Source organism: Manacus candei, unplaced genomic scaffold (genome assembly GCF_025592945.1).
Source record: "Manacus candei isolate 608988 ecotype Guabito, Panama unplaced genomic scaffold, ASM2559294v1 h1tg000043l, whole genome shotgun sequence".
Taxonomy (NCBI): Eukaryota; Metazoa; Chordata; class Aves; order Passeriformes; family Pipridae; genus Manacus; species Manacus candei.
Genome location: NW_026138091.1, coordinates 7,884,390 through 7,903,518, shown reverse-complemented (window position 1 = coordinate 7,903,518; position 19,129 = coordinate 7,884,390). Strand labels below are relative to the sequence as shown.

Sequence of the window (19,129 nt, the reverse complement as noted above, 5' to 3'; positions counted from 1 at the left end):
CTTTTAGACCTCAACAGATCAGAATGCTTTCCCTTAGCTTTCTATTTGTAATTCTGCCTTGCACAATGCTGATTTTAATGTTGTTTTCTCTTTTGCATTTAAAAAAAAATTCCTCTTCTACACAAATCATATCTTCCTCTGATACTATTATACTTAGATTTTCTACTAAAATACCAAGCCCTTCTACTTTCAATATTTTTTTCTTACTAAATTCTGCTTTAATTTGACCATGTATTACCTTCTGTTACAGCAATTCTCTGCAGAAAATCTGAAATCAGCATAAAAATTGCCACAATTTCCAAGTCTCTTGAGAAACAATGTCTATACTATGCAGTCCTACTTTAGACCAAAAATATTTTGAAATTTCAGATTTCTACTCAGTATGTTACAATACGTATCAAAATCTCTGGTTGCATTTGACATTGCAGATTTGCCTTAATAATTAAGCTTTTTTTTTTTACTCAGCCTGTGTTTGTACACCAGCAGAAGGGCTGCACACTGTAAGAAATCACTTCTACAATTGCCAACTCGCGAACTCCCTGCACAGCCTCATGTTTTCAGGGAGAGGGAACTGCACACTGCTGCTTGGTGGCCAGGGGACATCACATGAGACATAATGCTCTGCCTCCCTCTCTCTCCAGCAGTCCCTGATGCTGCCTCCACGCCAGACTACCAGGTAGACTGCAAGGATGCCACAGAGTGTGTCGAGCAACATGCTAAGCACCCTAATGGCTGGGTGGACTTTTCTATAGCTGCCTTCTGGAAAAAAAGATATGTAAAAAAAAAAAAAAAAAAAAAACCAAACAAAAAATCCAGACAAAACAAAACCAAAAAAATCCCCACACACACACAAAACCCAAGCAAGGAACTGGTAGTTGGAATGTTTTTCTCCCTTAACTGACACATCAGTTCTGTACATTGCCAAACAAAGGGAGTTCTGACTAAATATTTATCTCCCACTCTCTCCCTCTAGTAAAAATTAACATGCACAGGATCACTCAGATGAAGAACAGCATGAAAGGGACTAACAATGAAAGAGTAGTATGAAGTGACAAAACATTCATTAAGAATTAAAAAGAAGGGTGGCTTTATACACTGCTAAAAGCTTTTATTTAAACAGACCATAGCGTCCTGCCCCCACTATATAGAAGCACACAAGGCTGACACTAGAATTTATCTCAACTCTATAAAAATTTACTGACAACACAGACTGCAAGAGAAGAGCTTGTTTACTCTTATCCTCCAACTCCTGCCTTCCTGCAAAATTTGGCAGTTTAGTGCTGCGTAAATCTGTGTAACACTTCCTGGGACTTCTCCATCCAGCTTACATTTTTTGAGACATAGAGACCACTTGCACTTCTTGCAAAGGTGGGCAATCACTTATTTGCTGGGGTAGAGGATGCCCCCACAAGACATCTAGAAAAGCAGAGGAGACAGAAGGACAGGAGGAAGGTGGTATCATGTAGCTGTACCATTTTGATTCTCCAAAACTGGAGCTGGTGGGAAAGAGAGGCAGGTCCACCAAGAAAGAGCACACTCCACACCACCACCTGAAGGGACTGGAGTGGTAGCAGTGCCATGCTGCATGGCAGGGACTGCAATGGAGAAAAGAACTCAAGCCTTAGTGTACCCTGCAGGGCTATGGCATGCAGGCACCAGGGGAATTTCACTGGTTTTCCAGCCTCCACAACTCAGATACTCTCATGTTGATTCAACTACAGCCACAATCAGGGCTTATCTGGACTTCTGTTCACACTAAGGGGGTAATTTTTCAGTCAAGCGAGTAACTCAGTACTCACCTCAAGCCGGAAAGTTTCAGATTCCAGTCTAAACTACCCAATGTTATCCTGCTGCTTGCTTTCCTCCTTTTGTTGGCATGAGGAACATTTTCTATGATAAAAGCTAGTGAAACCCTAGGAGAGATGGCAACCCAAATACTGCAATTTTTTTGAATGAACAGGCTGTACAAACAGGGTGTCCAGATTCAGTTAATCCTATCTTTGGCCAGGATGGATAACATGACTGAGAATCCTTGAGACCTTCCTCTCTCATTCTGTTGTTTGCTAAAAGGCTATCAACCTCTTTTCTCTCCACCATATAACACACTATATTCAAATCCAGTTTAAGAGTAAAGTTTAAGCCCTGCAAGTGCAAGAAGGAGTTGGAGTAGGTGTCTTTTCATGACACTGAAAAGTCCTGAAGTGGAAAACACCTTCCTCCAGTGGAAAACAGGCTGAACTAATGTTGACATGAGCCAAAACAATTAATTCCTCACAGATTTGTTGGCATGTCCACCTCCACAATCCCTAGAGTCCTGTCCATGTGGTTCTATGACACCAGAGAGTGACAGATAGAAGATTAAACTGGGCAGTGGAATAATAAACAGAATGGACAATGTCTATTTAATGCCCAACACAAACTGGTAGCATTGAAATACAGTAACATGGCCTTGGGCACTGCCCATGCTCTGCTCAACCGTCCCACTGAGAACTGATGAAAACAGTTCTCTCCAAGAGGTGATCCAGCAGATGATCTAAAGTGAACAATGAGGTGCATGGTGGGGGAAGACAAACATGGGGAAGGGCCCAAACTGTGATAGGCCTTCCATGTCACGCTGGAACATGAGATCCCATTTTCAGGCAGCTCCCTTCAATGTCCTTGCCATCTCCCTGGGAACACATGGGAAAGATTCTCTGCCCCTGGATGTCCCTTCCACGTGTCTCTCTAGAAAAGGATGTTCTAGGCCACGCCAAAAATACCATCGTGGTGTGTTTCCACACCACTGGCTTGATGGTTTGATCACTGCTCTGACTGTTCTGACAGGGTGAAAAAGAGGCTGAGAAAAAAAATGGCAGTAACATTTTATCTGGAGAATCATATGACAAAAATTTGATGGAACAGTGCGAAGCTTTCCCTAGTGCCGGACTAGGACATCCACCAAACTGGAAGGAGGCCAAAGGGAAGAAATCAGACAGGCTGTAAGAGATTCACAAGGAAATATCTTTTAGCAAGAGATGTTTATGCACAGTTTATACTCATTCCTGTTGTCAAGTGTTTAAAATACCTTCCCAGAAACCAAGAATAATTATTGTCTCACCCTCAATGTCAGACATTTCATTCCATAAACTTTTTTAACACCCTGTGTTAAGAAACATTTCCAAACACAGAGAAATCAGCCTGGGTTTTTTGTACTCCTATTTAGCATGGCTCTGGCAGTCAGAACTCTATCCACAAAGCAAACTTAAGAGAACCATAGCAAGCATTGATATGTCCTCAGAAAATCAGAGATTCAGCTCCCTACCCTATTGGTTTCTGCCTCCCACTCTGTTATATTACCCCCAAAATTCCACTGTTTGGGAGAAGACATTTTTCCTGATGAGGGAGGGTGTCAAGGCTGGCAGAGCCAAAGACCTCTGCCCCAGTGTAGGCTAGGTGTCTGCACAACTGGGACGGATTCAGGGCACAGCACAGTGTCATCAGCACAGTCCTCATGAGGATTTTGCAAGGACCAGGGAGTCCACTGTCCTACACCTGGAGAATTCACAGCCTGTTTCTGCCAGGAAACTAAACAGGCTTCAAATGAGGCACCAGAAGAGCCTCCGGGCAAATGTTTAGCTTTTTAACTAAGCCCATTCACTCCTCAGAATTCAGGAAATATCAAACATTTTTCAGCATTTTAGTCAGTTAAGAAGGGACTTACATATTATGTTGAATTAGGACCAAAGACTTATATCTGGGATGTGCTTTTCACAAGACAGGATATGGATAACCTACTGGACAAAGTGCATGTTTTCATCCAGAAGGTTCTATCAGTTTTAAGTTTTTGGCCAAATTATAGACATAAACAGGTTAACAAGAATATAGCAAAAAGGTGTTATAAAAACCAGAGATGTGTCCTTGAATGCCTTATTCTTTCCTCCCTTTCATTTTATTTTCTTCTTCTCCTGTTAAAAGACCCAAACAACAGTGTTAAAGGGGAAGATTTCAAAGTCTGTAAGTGTTAATAGATGAGGAGCCACAACATATCATATGGAAACTGGAACTGAAGAGGAAAAGATTTCTATCATTTAAGACCCTGGTCTTGACAAAAGGAAATGTAGATGAATGCAGACTGACAAGCCCTGAAACAAAGAACCAAACTGACAGACTACCAGCTGAAACAAAGATTCTGCAGCACAAACAGAGATGGGAAGTTATTACAGAAAAATCCTTTAAAGCCTTTAGCCAAGTATCCAGTTGTAGTAAAGAAAGTAAACAAGAAGTTAGGTAGTATTGCTAAAGGAATATAAATCAAGAGTGTTGGTATAACACAGTACAATAACACAGTAGCTAAACTTGCAGAGGGAATAGATGGTACACTTTCAGTGCACGTGCACTAGAGGAAAATACAACTTCCTTTTTGGCAGGTTGAGCAAAAGATCTATCAAATACTAATATCAAATGTCAGGCTTGAATCAAACTAGTAGTAAGAGACAATATCTGAGGTCCTTTCATCAGTCAATTTGATTGTTTAGATGAAGGATTATTTCAATCATTAATAATAGTTTTAATTTAAATTTTGGAGATGCACAGCCTACCACCATCATCAGAGAGTGGTAATGCAGAAATCTGATATTGAGCATCTCCAAGAACTCTGTGTGAGACCATCATAACTGCTTCTGTGGTACAGACTGGTTACAAGTGAGTTTTCCCTTCCAAAAGTGGTATCTTTTGTAAAAACTGCTGTCCTTCTTGATAATTTTATCCAGCACTTGCCAACAAATATTGAAAAATAAGGAAGAAGTGCTTTCCTTTTCTTCAGTTACCATGTGCTCTCCAGTCTTATTTAATACGGGCAGCCATCAAGTCACTGAAATTGCTGCATTTTCTCTTAATGCCTTTGTTAAACTCCCTATAGGAGTAGGTCTAATTCATTATTTATTACCAGGACTGTACATACCTGGGATATATCTCTTAAAAATAATATTGATGACATGAGTTACACCATTGTCTAATTTAGTATTGTTGACCAATAAAGCACTTCCCTTTCCTGCAGAATAAGAAATCCTGTGTTGAATGTTCTTAGATCATGAGTTTTATAGGTTTCAAGTTAACCAGGTACAACTGTGTTTGTCTAACTTAGTTTAGAAAGGCAAAAGAATGAAAGATCTTTCTGAGTGGGTTTTGTTCATTTGGGGTTTTTTTGCAATATACTTTAAATAACTGTATTCCTGAAAGTCTTTTAGAAGGACTGAATTGTACCATTATATTTATCACAAGCAAGACCACTCAGTATGTTACTTGTTATTTTGGTTAAAATTTGCCTGTTTACCCGTTTCTTGTCAGAGACAAAAAGTTTAAAGATAAAAGAAATGTCAATCCAAAAATCACTCATTTAAATAACAAGTACATATTCATAAAGGCTTTGATCAGGCATTCCTTCCCAAATGCAATCTAATTCTGATATCAACAGTAGAAGAAAATCTCTAATAGTGGATTCTCTCACTGAAAAAGAGTTTCATCAGTTTCCAAGGCTTCACACCAAAAAACTGTTACAGAAAACACACACCAGCTAATTTCAGAAGTTGGCAAAACACAGAAAAAAAGGTAGATTTCATTTGTGCTAATGAAATCATGAATCTAACTGAAACAAGAAGCAAAATGAAATCCAGGGAAAAAGAAGTAGCACCATCCATTCAATGGAAAACTATACAAGAAAGAAAAGGCAAGAAGAAACTGATATAGGAAATTAGTATGATAACAGTTTACAAGTCCTGCAAAAGACAACGCAGGCAATATTTCTAGCACAATTACAGAAAGGAGGAATTGAAGGGGTTAATAGAGGGTCTATTAGCTCCCAGAATGAAGATATCGACTGGGCAAACTTTCAGGTGTATCCTTGATGATAAGGAGTCAGTATGCAGCCCTAATGGAGAAAACAAAGGCAGACTGTAAAGTTGGTAGGCCTAGGATGTGGGAACTGCAATAAGGCCTTGAGCTTTGCCAAATGTATCGCCCATAGATCCTAGCCAATGAAAACACTGTAGCTTGCTTACCTAAAATAAGGATACTGTTTGCTGCTAGCAAGGGGTATAAAAAAGCAGATGAGAAAATAAAGACAAAAGACATCTTTTCTGCACATAACTGACTCCTTGTATCTTTATCGGTCGTCACGACTCTACACTGACATTTTAAAATACTGTTGATGAATTTTTATATTAAATATATTTGTCTGGTACAGTTTAGTTGGCGACATCACACGACGCAACATTTCTGTTTCAGACTTTGCTATTTGCAGTCCATCTTAGCCTAGTAAATCACTCTGAGTTTGATATCAAATTTCCTCTGCCGGGTCTTCCATTGGGATAAGAATCGGAGTGGTGCATACCTGCTGGGAACCCAGTCCTTTAAATCATGTTTTACTTCGCTTGTAACACATGAGATGATTATGTCTCTCAGAGCATCCTGGAGGCTCTTCTCAAGAGCAGACCTGGCTGCTGTGCAGAGGAAGCCAGCAGCGTCCCACAAGCATAGCTGGCATGACATGGACAGCGCCGGGGGCTTGCCTGCCTGACCCAATGGCAGATGTTCACTGCAGACAGAGAGAACCTTCAAGGCAGCACCACATGCCAAAAGGGAAAAAAGACCAAATGTATGCTGTGAATGGTTGCTCATGAGCCTGCTGCCATCCACCCAGGGAGGCAGTCGGAAAAGTATAGACTGTAAACATGCTACATCTTCAAGTCTAATAGGAACGAAGAGCATCACTGAGAAACAAGCATCAGGAATTCCACCTTCTCCTTACAGCACCGTGAGTTCTGCGTTTGTATCTCCCCTAAGATTAGTGTGAACTGCTGTGACTGGGGAGGGCTCTGTGAAGGCTCACCATGACTGAAAAATATTCAGTTCACTGTCACTTTTTTGAACTGAATACAGTTTTCTATATTTCTAAATACATGAACTAACATGAACTCTGGGGCAGGTACCTTATTTTGTTATGGATTCATACAGCTCCCAGGAAAATAGGGGTTGGTCTATGACTGCAGCATCTTAGCACTGCCACAGCAACAACATAAGAACAATGTAAACGTCAGTCACAGCGCTGAGCCCCTGCAATACATCTGCCTGTGACTCAAGCAGGAAATCAGCAGATTTTCAAACAAAGCCTGTCATGAAAAAGCAATTTAAACTCCAAATCAGTTGAAATATAAAATGCTTCCTCTCAACAATTTTAAGAAAACAAAGCTGTAAGGAAGTGTCAAAGTCATTATAAAAAAAATACAAAATGTTTCTCTATTTTTAATGTACAGTTTTTCAAATGAAAGCAGCAGTCTATTTTGCTGTGTTGAGAACTGCTGCCCTATTCCGAGCTAAGAGATTAATGCCTTTCACACAACAACCTGATAAAACAGTTCATGCAGACTTTCTTGGTACTTCAGAGAACAAAGCATCCTAAGAAACCAAAGAATTAAGAGCTGCTAATTCTTGTTATCTTTTTCCTTAAGAAATGGGATACATAATAACAACTTGGCTAAATGGCTACATCACCCATTCCTTCCCCCCTGGATTTTTTAAGGAATGAGTAGCACATGAGTATCAGCCTCAGGTTAAAAGTCGTATCTTCTCGAGTCCATGATCATGCAGGTATCTTCCCTTCCCTTTTCAGTATTTCCTGAAAAAGTACTCTGCCAAACGGATACGTGTCTAATGAAAATCAAATCCTTAGCGGAGGCAAGATGTAAAATACCATGGAAAACAGTGATAGCAACTGAGGATATTCTCCAATTTCCACTGTTTTGTCAGCATACACACTGAGCTTACTTACAAAGACTTGCATTATTCAAACAAACCTAAAAGCTACAGGGTGGAAAAAATCCTAAGTCCTTATGGTTTAATTAACTGCTAAGCCTTATTCCTGGGGCCATCTGCCCTTCACTCAGAAGCTGCCATTGGCACCCTCCCACAAGACTAACAGCCATTACAGGTCCTCTTGCCTTCAGCATCCCCTCGCACAAAGCAAATACTTAATCTCATATAACAATACCATCTAGTGGTAAAATATATTCATTACACTGGGAATCTCCCTCACATATTTTCCTACAGCACCACCGGATACACATGGCAAGAGCAGAAAACGTGTCCTCATACATATACCTCTGCCCAGCACCTGAACAAATTCATAACTATTCATTGCATCTAAACATATTCTTAGCTTTAAGCACATGAATCTCTTCATGCAGAGCAGATGAGCTTGTACCCCTCTGAATGATATTAATATATTGATGCCATATACCATCACCTAAGGAGCAAAGACACCGAACCAGGTAGGGAGTCATCACAAAGCACAGTTCCAAGTTACAAAGCACCTGCTACAAGTCTGCTGGCTACAGTGTCTCTACGGCTCCTATATGCCATGTAACAACACAAGAAATACAAATTTCTCCTGTTCTGAACTGAGTAAATATGGGAAAATAATGCTTACTCCTCTCTACATAAAGACAGAAGTTGTATTCAGGTGGTAGCCTGAATCAACCTCCCCGGTATGACTTCACTTGTCCATGATATCTGAGCAAAAAACTGAACATAAAGGCAAACTGTTACATTTAGCTGCAAAATCTTTAGGAGAGTGTGAATGGTTTGAGACAGTAGAATAAGGGCTGGAGTGAGTCAGCAAGGCAGAAAAATGACAAATGGGAAACAGCAACAACCTGTTTTATAAAACAATAAATACTAGTTACATTGATGATGCAGAGCAAAAAAGCTGTTTGATATGAAATAAAATTATTCAAAAACAGAATCCTGTACTAATGCAATGGGGCAATCTGCTCTACTTCAGTAGGCTTTGTGGGAACATTAACACATTGTAAACAACACATTAACAAAGACTGCATATTTGTGAAGGGCAAATTAAGTCAATACTCAAGCTGTAGGAACAATTTAGTACATAAAGCAGTGTCATGTGCAAGTCTGGCTTGTTATCAGCTCGGCCTTTTGATTTTTTCTCTCTCAAAAAAGAACCAGCTTTGTCCAAAAGCTGAAATAGCGTGATACATAGGAAAAAAAAACAAGCATTAAACTTACACCCTACCAACTTAAATCAAGCACCATTTGCAGCAAGCTACAAAATTCTGCTTATAGTGAAACAGAAGATTCTACGAAAAACACTTTATTGTTTGAAATATGTTCTTACAAATTAAAGTCAATTGCTTTCACAGGACGTGATGGTCTAGAAACCTTCTATAAACTTTCATTGTTGATGTTGTTTTTCTGCAACATAAAATTTTTCTCTATTTTTTATGTACAGTTTTTCAAATTAAAAACTGTTCATGATGAAATGAAAAATTCACCCAAGAATCCTGAAAACTATTTAAATGCTTGTCTTTCTCACACTCGAAACCTCTTAATTATCTAATTTAGCGAGACGAATAATGTAACTATTACCCCATGAAAAACTGATGTTCTTCAGAATCTCCTTTAAGCAACCACTTCACTTAATGAAAAGATCAGCAAAAGAAGCAATTTCCAAACATGAAACGTTTATTAGTCAGCAATAACAACTACCTATTAAAAAATGGTAAATTAGCAACAGCAGTGAATCCAACAATTGTTTAGAATGCTATTAAGAGTTAATACGTTAAGGGAATATAGTGACAACCTCTTATGAATAAAAAACTATGGAAAATATTATGTTTTAAGAGATTCTGAACAGAAATGCCATTGGGATCATATAGTTTCTCTCCAATGTATATTACTGCCACCCTCGAATATACAATTACATAATCACAAGCTTCAATTTATTATTTTAAATGTTAGTTATCAGCTCTAATATATTTTGGGTTTTAAATCTATTCATAAAGCTCTTTACAAAGACAACTAAAATTAATTTGAAACTCGGTCTTAACAGAATCAATATTTGGCTGGTATCTGTAATCTATTCAAGTCTGTTTACATAGGGAAAACACTAGTTTCACTGCTGAATTTGAGGCAGGAGTTGACGTATTCTATTCCCCAAGGTTTAAAAAATGCAGTGAATGAGAAGCTCGAGCCAGAACACTTGCTGGACCAAAATTCCTGAAGCAGCAGACCTGTTCTGCTCAGTCCACCTGCACTCTGCTCCTCATACCAACAAACCATACCCAGATCTTTACAGAATTTCAACCTGTCAGTACTGACTCTTGACTAACATAATTTCAATAAAGAAATCAAAACCTAAAGACAGTGCTTCAGAACTAAACTATACCACTGGATGAAAATTCCTTTTCATTTTTCATTTTCAAAGGAAAGTTATGCTTACAGACAAATGATTTGTCATTGATTCTTTACTGTTACTTGCATTTAAATGAATATGTTATGACATAAACTTCTCTATACATAACATCAGACTGTCATAATTGTTATAACCATATAATAAAAAAACTTCTTGCATATTGTAAAAGTGATACCAGTAGCATTCAATCATGGAAAGTAGCTTTCCATCATTCGCATCTTCATAATTCTTAAGACAAAAATTGAAAGAGGTTGATCATCACACAGCATACAAAAGCAAATACTGAACAGGGAAACATTCATATCTTCATATCGGCGACGATTTATTACAGAATTATAGAGAAAATTTCATTTGATTCCTTAATATTTTCTTGTCTTAAAAACCAACAAATTAACTTCCTAAACAGTTTTACTAGATTAAGAGAAGTGATTGAAAACTTTCATTTTACAGCTTTCAAGATTCCTTGATGTCTGCTAAAAGAGCATCATGGCAGGACACAAGCAGTCAAGATTACTGAAGGTGTCAGGGAGAGCTCTGTAATACAGGTTCTGGGTGTCAGAATCTGCTGTTCACTGACAGGGTAGAGCTGCCTGGGATGGGACAGTGGGTGGCAGCCATGGCTGTATTGACCACGCAATAGTGGGGTCCAAGACCCTGGTGAGTAAGAAATGGAATACTGCCGAGATTTAGCCTAGGACCTGTCCTGCTTAATGTTTTTATCAGTGCCTCGGAGGAGACAGTGGAGTCCATGTTCATCTAGTTTGCAGATTAACACCTAAGAGTGAGGGGCCAGCTGATATGCTGAAAGGCAGAGCTGTCTTTCACAGAGATGAAGGTAGGCTAGAGAAATGGGCTGAAAAGAACTATGAGAAATTCAGCAAGGAGAAAAGCCAAGTGCTGCCCCATGGAAGGAAGCCCCCCTGCTGCAGCTCAGGATGGGGAGGGACAGGCTGGGAAGCAGTTCTGCAGAAACTGCCCCAGTGGGCAGCTGAGCAGGGCCCTCCCTGAGCCCTAGCAGGAGGGACAGCCAGCAACCTCTTGGGCCATATTAGCAGGGGCACAGCCAGCAGATCAAGAGAAGGGATCATCCTCCCTTAATCCCCCACTCAGCACTCACTAGACCTCATCTAACTGTGTCCAATACAAGAAAGACACGGACAAACCAGAGAAAGGTCAGCAGAGAGCCTCCACAATGGTTGGAGCTGAAGCACTTGTTCTACAAGGAGAGACTGAGGGAACCAGGGCTTATTTAGTGTAGAAAAACCTTGGAGGTATTTAACAGCAGCATGCCAGTGCGTACAGGGAGGTTAACAAGAAGATGGAGCCAAACTCTTCATGGCATGAGGACATGAGGTTCAGAACGGATTTAACGAAAAAAAAATCACCCTTAAGGGCAGTCAGGCAGGGAAGCAGGTTGTCCAGAGAGGCTGTGAAGCATTCCCTCTTGGATATTTTCAAGACAAGACTAGATAAAGTTCTGTACAATTCAGTTTGACTTCAGACCTGACACTGCTTTGAGTAGGAGTGGACTTTGAGGCCCCTTCTCCTGAATTACCCCACGATCCTATGGCCCTAAGACTAAGTCATAACCTGTCTCTTCCTTATTTTCCTATAGGGTGCAGCATATATGCTGGTTAAATAACTAGATGCAAATAGCTTCCATTAGTTTGAAAACAGAGTTATGTCTATCCATGTTAAAATTAGCATTTGTAAATTCAAATAATGATTTACTATAAATGTTCAGATACTTCCATTTTGGCACTTTACACATTGCCAAATATTCCTAATGAAGTTTTGCTGCTATTTTGAAAATAGTCATACACATAACAGATTACTCCCCTTTCAGCTGCACCGTAATGATAACCCTCAAAACCATCAGGATATTCCAGAGTTTGAGGATTCATTGACCACAAAGAAACTGATGCCCTTTTCAGCTAATGTTAGTTATTTTCTCAACTAAAAGAAGAGGAAGAATGCACACGAACATTCACATTACCAAGGTGCGTATCTGTTCTGTTCCAGGATCACTCTTTAATTATTTTGCTGTTCATGTTGTTGTATTCATAGAGATTAGTCACTGCATATTCTACTTCATTAATCATCTTGGGTTTTTCCTTATGATGAAATTAGCAACCGAAAATTTCAAGAACTCTTGGAATGCATGACAGCATTATGTGCCCCACTACACATCTTACATATAAACAGTTAAACTACTTTTACATAAACTGCAGTAAGCTTTATGGCAACCTTCACTAATTCCTGGGAAAAAAAATCACTCATTCTGGAAACTGCAAATCTTATTCCCACTCTCTGGAGCATTCTGATTTTTTAACACTATTGAGCCACAATCACCATCATAATCGCACCCTGGAAAAAAATTTAACCAGTAGAAGTTATAAAATTTAACTCAACAGCATACTTGCTCTGTTACCTCTGCATCCCTGCGTCTAAGCCAATAGACTGAAGACATTTTTCTCTGTGTAATATGTATCCCCATGACAAATGTAATGAATAAAACAATATCTGGACACAAAGTCTTTAAGTACATATATAATCCAATTTGGATTGCTTTTGTGTGCTTATATGTATTCTGGAAATACAGTTCAAAACTCATCTATTTCCATTTCCCTTGTCATGGTACACTGCTTAAATGTGAGATCCTCTCACATTCCTGGACAGGTCATGTGTAGATGTGAGCTGTTGTTGCTTCAGATCAAGTACACAGGACTGCTCTGATTTTTATATGGAGAGGTCCCCTCTGATAAACTGATTATTCATAATATTTCTCTAAGTCCTTCTTAATTTGATACTAAGGTCCACTAACCTAATTATAAGATCCAAGAGATTCTCTACCTCAGTTCTGTCTTCGATGAAACTCTCACCTAATCCCTGTCCTTAGTGAAAAAGGATCCAATCTTTCTCCTCGGTTCTACTGTGTGCCCTTGAAGCATCCCTGTAAGGGTCATTTCAGCAATTCAGAGTGTAAGAAACATACTGCCATGAAGAAGAAGAGGGAATGAGGTCAGCTTCTTTTTATGGACTGCAGAAATCAAATGGAAATACCAGTCACTCTGTTAAGAACATTAAATATGAATTTTCATGTCCCATCAGAAGAAGATGACCTGCTACTGTATTCCATCCTGCATAAAACATTCACAGAATACTTGAAATAAAACTTAAAAATTACTAAATGTGGAAAACCTTTTCTTTTTAGAGAATTAAATAAAAATTTTTGTTTTCTTACCCAGGGAGTAAGTAAAAAAACAAACAAACAAACAAAAACACACACACACACAAAAAAAACCCCAAAACCAACAAACAAACAAAGAGGCACGGTGAAATAACAATTTCAACAAGGAAGATCTGAAATATGAAGCTGCCACCATAACTTCTATTTTCTGCATGCAACTTGGTACATTTTACAAGGTGAGATGTTTCAATTGGATATATTTTTAAAACTTTAACCACAAAGCTCAAAAAAATACAAAGTTTATTTAGGTTGATTCTAAAATAGAATTACAAAAAAAGACTCAATCCACAGTCATATTGTTTAGTGTTGTTCTGCAAAAGTTTGACTATTTGGTTCAGATTTCCTCTTACAGATGGAAAAGACAAAAGAAACAAGGAGCATACCCTTAGAGAGAGATGTGATCATTATTGTTGAGTCCTGCAAAGCTGACAGAAAATTCTCTTCAAAACTTAAGGCATTCTCAGTAGAACCCTTTAAAGGAAAGATTTATTTCTGAAGACTGATGAGGATAAAGTACAGATCACCTGAAGGATGTTTCAAAGCACCTAATCTGAATGCTCTGAACTGCCCTCTGGATATGTCCAGTGGTCCTAACTGACCATAGAAAAGCCTCAGGAGGACTACAATAGCTGTCTAGAACAAAGGAATTGCATTAAGTTTTTAAAATAAAGTAATGACTTCTGGATTTCTGAAGTAGTCAGTGACAATTTGTCCTCTGCTGCACTGACATGCTGTCTCACAGTGGTTCTGAGTAACTTTGATACTTCACTGAATTTTTGTTCCTCTCAAAGAGCATTTTAGGAGCAGAACGCATCTAAAGGTGTTCCAGTATACAGGAGCTTAGATCTGCTATACACTCCTTGCTGGAAAGCTTTGTTGTATGCCATTTCACTCAGACTGAGATTTATCATTACACAGTGCCTAAGAAAAATTAGCATGTTTACTGGGAAACAGGCAGGGAACCAAATTGCAAAATAACAAAATAACAAAAAAACAAAAAAAAAACCAAACAAACAAAAAAAAAATTTTTAAGATTCTATTTAGGAATAAAGATTCAGTTTCCTCATCTCTTAGCTAGCTTCTATCTCTCCTTCTCCTAGTTTAGCTGAAAATTCTCTAACTTAAAATGGAGTTTCTTGTCCAAGATGAGTGCTGCTCATGGAGGAGGAAAGAAATCAAGAACTAAGATTCTCATATTTGGATATAAGACTATCTGTGAGGATATTTAGTGAGAATTCAGTATTAGGAGAAATACTAAATGCACAAATTGCTTATTTCATTCATAGCTATCCTTTTTTCTATGAATATCATGCAAAGCCTGATTACAGTATTATTAGAAGTCATAAAATTCAGAATGAGATAGTTCCAACACAGCAGTGCATTACTTCGTCACCCAGGTTTCTGTTCCTCTGAACCTACAACAAACAAACACCAGCAGAACCATGTATGCCACGTCAGCTTGGGCTTCCTGAGTCTGCACACAACCTGAAACCAGGACTCAGGGATTATCTCACTGCTTACTGCTCCCCTCTGACGTGTCACACAGGCACAGTCTATAATGCTTTCACACAAAGGTGTGTAAAGCGGGAGTCTTAGTACAGAAGAAAGCAAGTAAAAGGCAGGAGGACTGGTAAGGTGCAGAGAGTCCAAGAGACAATACATAGAAATAAACTTAGGGACAAATGCTTTACTGTCTCCATGATCTCCACATGAATCCGCCTAACATTACAGGGAACTATAGAGGTTTCCCTCTGCCTGTACTCCATCTGACAGACTATCAAATAAATGCTAGAGTCTCGCCTTTTCCTCTTCATGAATTTGCCATGCCAGATCAAAGACGTGGGAATTTGGGACCAGTGCAGTATGGATGCAGCTGGCAGAGTTGTTTATTTGAGAGGCTAAATTCAACCTTCGCTTGGTCGAATAACATAATTGTGCTTACTGGGAGCCTGCTTTTTAAAAGGTTCAATTCTTTCTGCTGCCAAGAATCAGAGATTGCTTTCAGCATGTTGAAATTATCTCAGGAGAAGGCTTTTGTGAGCCAAACCAGTCCAAAAGTATTCTTAATTGCTTTCCACACTCTTGTGAAACATGAGATTATGCAGCAAACCCACATTCTAAAAGAGAAAAATTAAGGAGAGAAAAAGGTGAAAAAACAACCCAACAGAGAAAAATAATAATCTTAACCATAAACCTTAAATAACAAAATGCAACTTCAGATGTAAGGAGTTTATAATAATTGTTGTGCCCCCCACAGAAAACTGCAATCAGGTTATGTTAGCGATGGAACATAGACTATGCAGATCTATTTAAACAAGATCACTATTTGAAAACTATTTGACTGGTTTATACAGATGCATATTATCTTTTATTTGTAAATTGCCCCATAAATTTAACTGAATTTATAAGACATAGAGAGCCTTCTGAAGAGCAAATAAATTTTCCCTTCTCTTGGTTTGCTTTTATTAATACGTCAGGAGTTTCAGGAAAGATGAGATTATCTTTCACGCTAGAATAGCAATGCTGACACAACAATATCAAAACTATTACTGAAAAACATTAGTCTGCAGATCATTTTCATCTATTGTACTGAACTACAAATATTTCTTTGGTAAATGCTCAAAATGAAAGTAGACAAAAGGAGCAGTGGAATACAGCCTCTGTAATCAACAGCTTTATCCTCTTCAGAAAGCCTAGGATTATGCCAGGAAAATTCAGAGAATTTCTCAAGTTTAGATAACAAGGAACTAAAAAGCTTTGAAACAGATTAGTTAGAAACAGAATGTCTGTAAGTGCTATGAATCATTTAATACGGATATGGGTGCAGATGGGTTAGATAAATGTCAGTCTAAATTCATATAAGATGTGACAAGTTTTGTCTCTTCGGTGATTCTTCTGTCAACTTGAATAATTTGCAGAGGAATATATCTGGTTTCCCCCCTCCTCTACTGAGACATCTCATTCTGTCATTCAATAAATATAAGTATCCAAGCAGAAGCCTTTTCTAAATCTGTGCACCAAACACACTCATGAGCATATTTGAAAATAATTGTACAGGAAGTTCTAAGCATTGAGGTGACTTATACACTTACTAAAAAAAAAAAAGTATACTTTATGAGTGTTTCCTGATCACTTTCTCTGTAAATGGAATACAAGACGTGTAATTTATAATTAGCGGTAGCTCAGCTTAAAGCCAGGGAATGTCAATATACTAGGAAAATTAGGAGTCTAACATAAAATCTTCCAGGTTTGAGGCAATCTTAGGTGAGACACTTGCTAAAATAGGCCGATGACAGAAACATGCAATACAGGTTGGCCAATGCACACCATATGAAATACTCCCGCCTACAGCCATGTTTAAAATTAGCATGCACTCACTAAAAATAATGACAGTTTTTCAGTACATCATGCTATTTCATATTAAGTTGGACTGACTTGGGCTGAAGCAATGCACATAGAAAAATAAGAGGTCTCTCTACTATTCTGTATAAAAGATAAGATATCTGCAGGACTCGTAAGCTGCAGGTTATGCAGCTATAAGGTATGTCTGCTTGGAAGTGATTTAGAGATATTTGACCAATTCCTCAATTAGAAACTAGATTTTATTAGATTCAGTTTCATTAAATAACTCCATATTAAATGTTTTCTAGATTAGACATACATTCTCAGAAGCTGGATATTTACAAATTCAGATGATATAGCATAGTTAGACCTGTGGCACAGCACTGTCTGACATACTGATGAAAATACATTACACAAAATCAGTTTAGCATCTCTTAAATGGATTAAAAAATAATTCTTCAGTGATACTGTTCCTTGTGGAATCCCATAAGATCTATTATTGATCATAGATAAAAATATTACGATGTAAAATTATCCTTCATAGGATTCGCAGAACATCTCTTAATCCAAAACAACGTTAAGAAAAATCTAGATTCTACAAAATGACTTGATGTTTTGGCAAATCAGACTTATTTGAGTTAGTGGTACTTTTAACAAAAGTTTGTGTACCAGGGTTGAACTATTTGCATTATACTCTTTGTACAAGAAACTTTACTTGAAAGAATTTAGAAGGTAAGATGATTAATTAACTAATCATAGGAGTGCAATATGGTACAGTGCTATGACTTATATATTTACTTTTAATAATTGTTGAATAGGACATTGATGGAAATGCTGTACTGTGCACTGTAAGGTTTTATATATTCCAAGATCATCTTCAGAGTAAGTGAAAAGGAACAGGGAGAAAAGTTCTCCAAAACCTTTCTTTTTCACCCTGCAGCACAGTTCTTTGGAAGAGAATTCATTTAGAAGTAACACTAGGGTATATAAGCTAGTCCCCAAGCAACTGCATCACTACCTAAAGGTACAAAAAAAAGAATGGCATGTGATTTTCACATATAAGGAAAAAGAATCCCATTGTATTTGCTTAAATTAACACAAAAGGGCCAGGCCCTACATAATCTACCTCCAGTAGATCTGTACAAACACTGGAGTTTGTAGATGAGGTAATACAGTGGAAAAAAAATTAGAATAAAACAAAAAACAGGATTCTCTTCAGCAAACAAAAATTACAAAAATTCTGTTTAAACTCGTAAGTTTCATCTAATTCAAAAGGGCATTTTTGACAGTTTTGGTGTTGTGTTTTTCAATCATTTTTGAATTCAGGTCACTTCAAAAGAAAAATGTAATTTCAAAGTAAAATTCAAGTAATTTCATTCCTATAACATTAGAAAATTCTGTGTGGTCCTGAGTGCATGGATGTTTCCCTTAAAAACTATGAGCATTTTTATGTTTTCAAAATCCCTTTTTATCCCCAACTAAATCTGTTTCCCAGATTGCATCCCATTTTACATTTCAGCCTCTTCTTACAACATCACTAAACCTGTAAATCAAGTGAAAATATATTTCAGAATATGTAAAATAAAAAGGTTACACTGTGTAAATTACAATCTCCAAATGTCAGTGCTACGTTATTTCATACTGTTGTTAACTGATCTTTTCTATCATTCTCTTTTTGAAGGACTGTGTATAAATGCTGTAGAAGAGGTGAGGTAAACATTATACTCAATGGTATTTTTCTATTCTGTGGTAATGATACAAAGTCAAAACAAGTGTAATGACTCATAAAAGATTAGCAAACTGTCACATGTAAATAGAACTCTTGTGATGACATCTATAGAGCAACCTCACTGGTGATCTTACGTTTGACAAATCAAAATCATGAGAGAAGACAGTAAAAGACAGGGGAAAACTCCTAATGTAGCTCTGAAGGGAACTCAGCAGGTTGAGATGGGAAAAAGTCATTCCATTCCAGTATGATTGTCATGGTATGCATAAATAAGAAATGCATATACATACATCTTCATGCTCTGGTCACTCTTGAGGTATTGATTTCCAAAGTCCATTGGAAGATTTCCGTAAGACCTACATGACTAAATCACAGAGACAGCAATAAAAATCTCAAGCTTTCATTCGAAGTATTTAAAGATGCTTACTCTTGCATCTCATAAGGTATGATGAAATCTTAGATCTGTACTTGGACAAACTATATGCAACACACAAGAGCTTTTCACACAAGAAAAAAAAAAGCAAAACTTAATCCAAAATGTGAAACCCCACTCACTGAGACA

General features: G+C 37.9%; 1 protein-coding gene across 5 annotated transcripts in view; it reads right to left on the bottom strand.

Moving 5' to 3' along the window:
- Positions 1–19,129, bottom strand: part of TAFA2 (TAFA chemokine like family member 2) — a 176,594-nt gene that overhangs the window by 133,787 nt on the left and 23,678 nt on the right. The window contains exon 2 of one of the 5 annotated variants that reach the window (XM_051795866.1): positions 18,858–18,931. The exons of the other annotated variants lie outside the window; for them this stretch is intronic. Coding sequence (XP_051651826.1) covers positions 18,858–18,904 — 47 coding nt within the window. The 5' untranslated portion in view covers positions 18,905–18,931. The remainder of the gene's footprint in view (positions 1–18,857; positions 18,932–19,129) is intronic. 5 annotated transcript variants of the gene reach the window in all.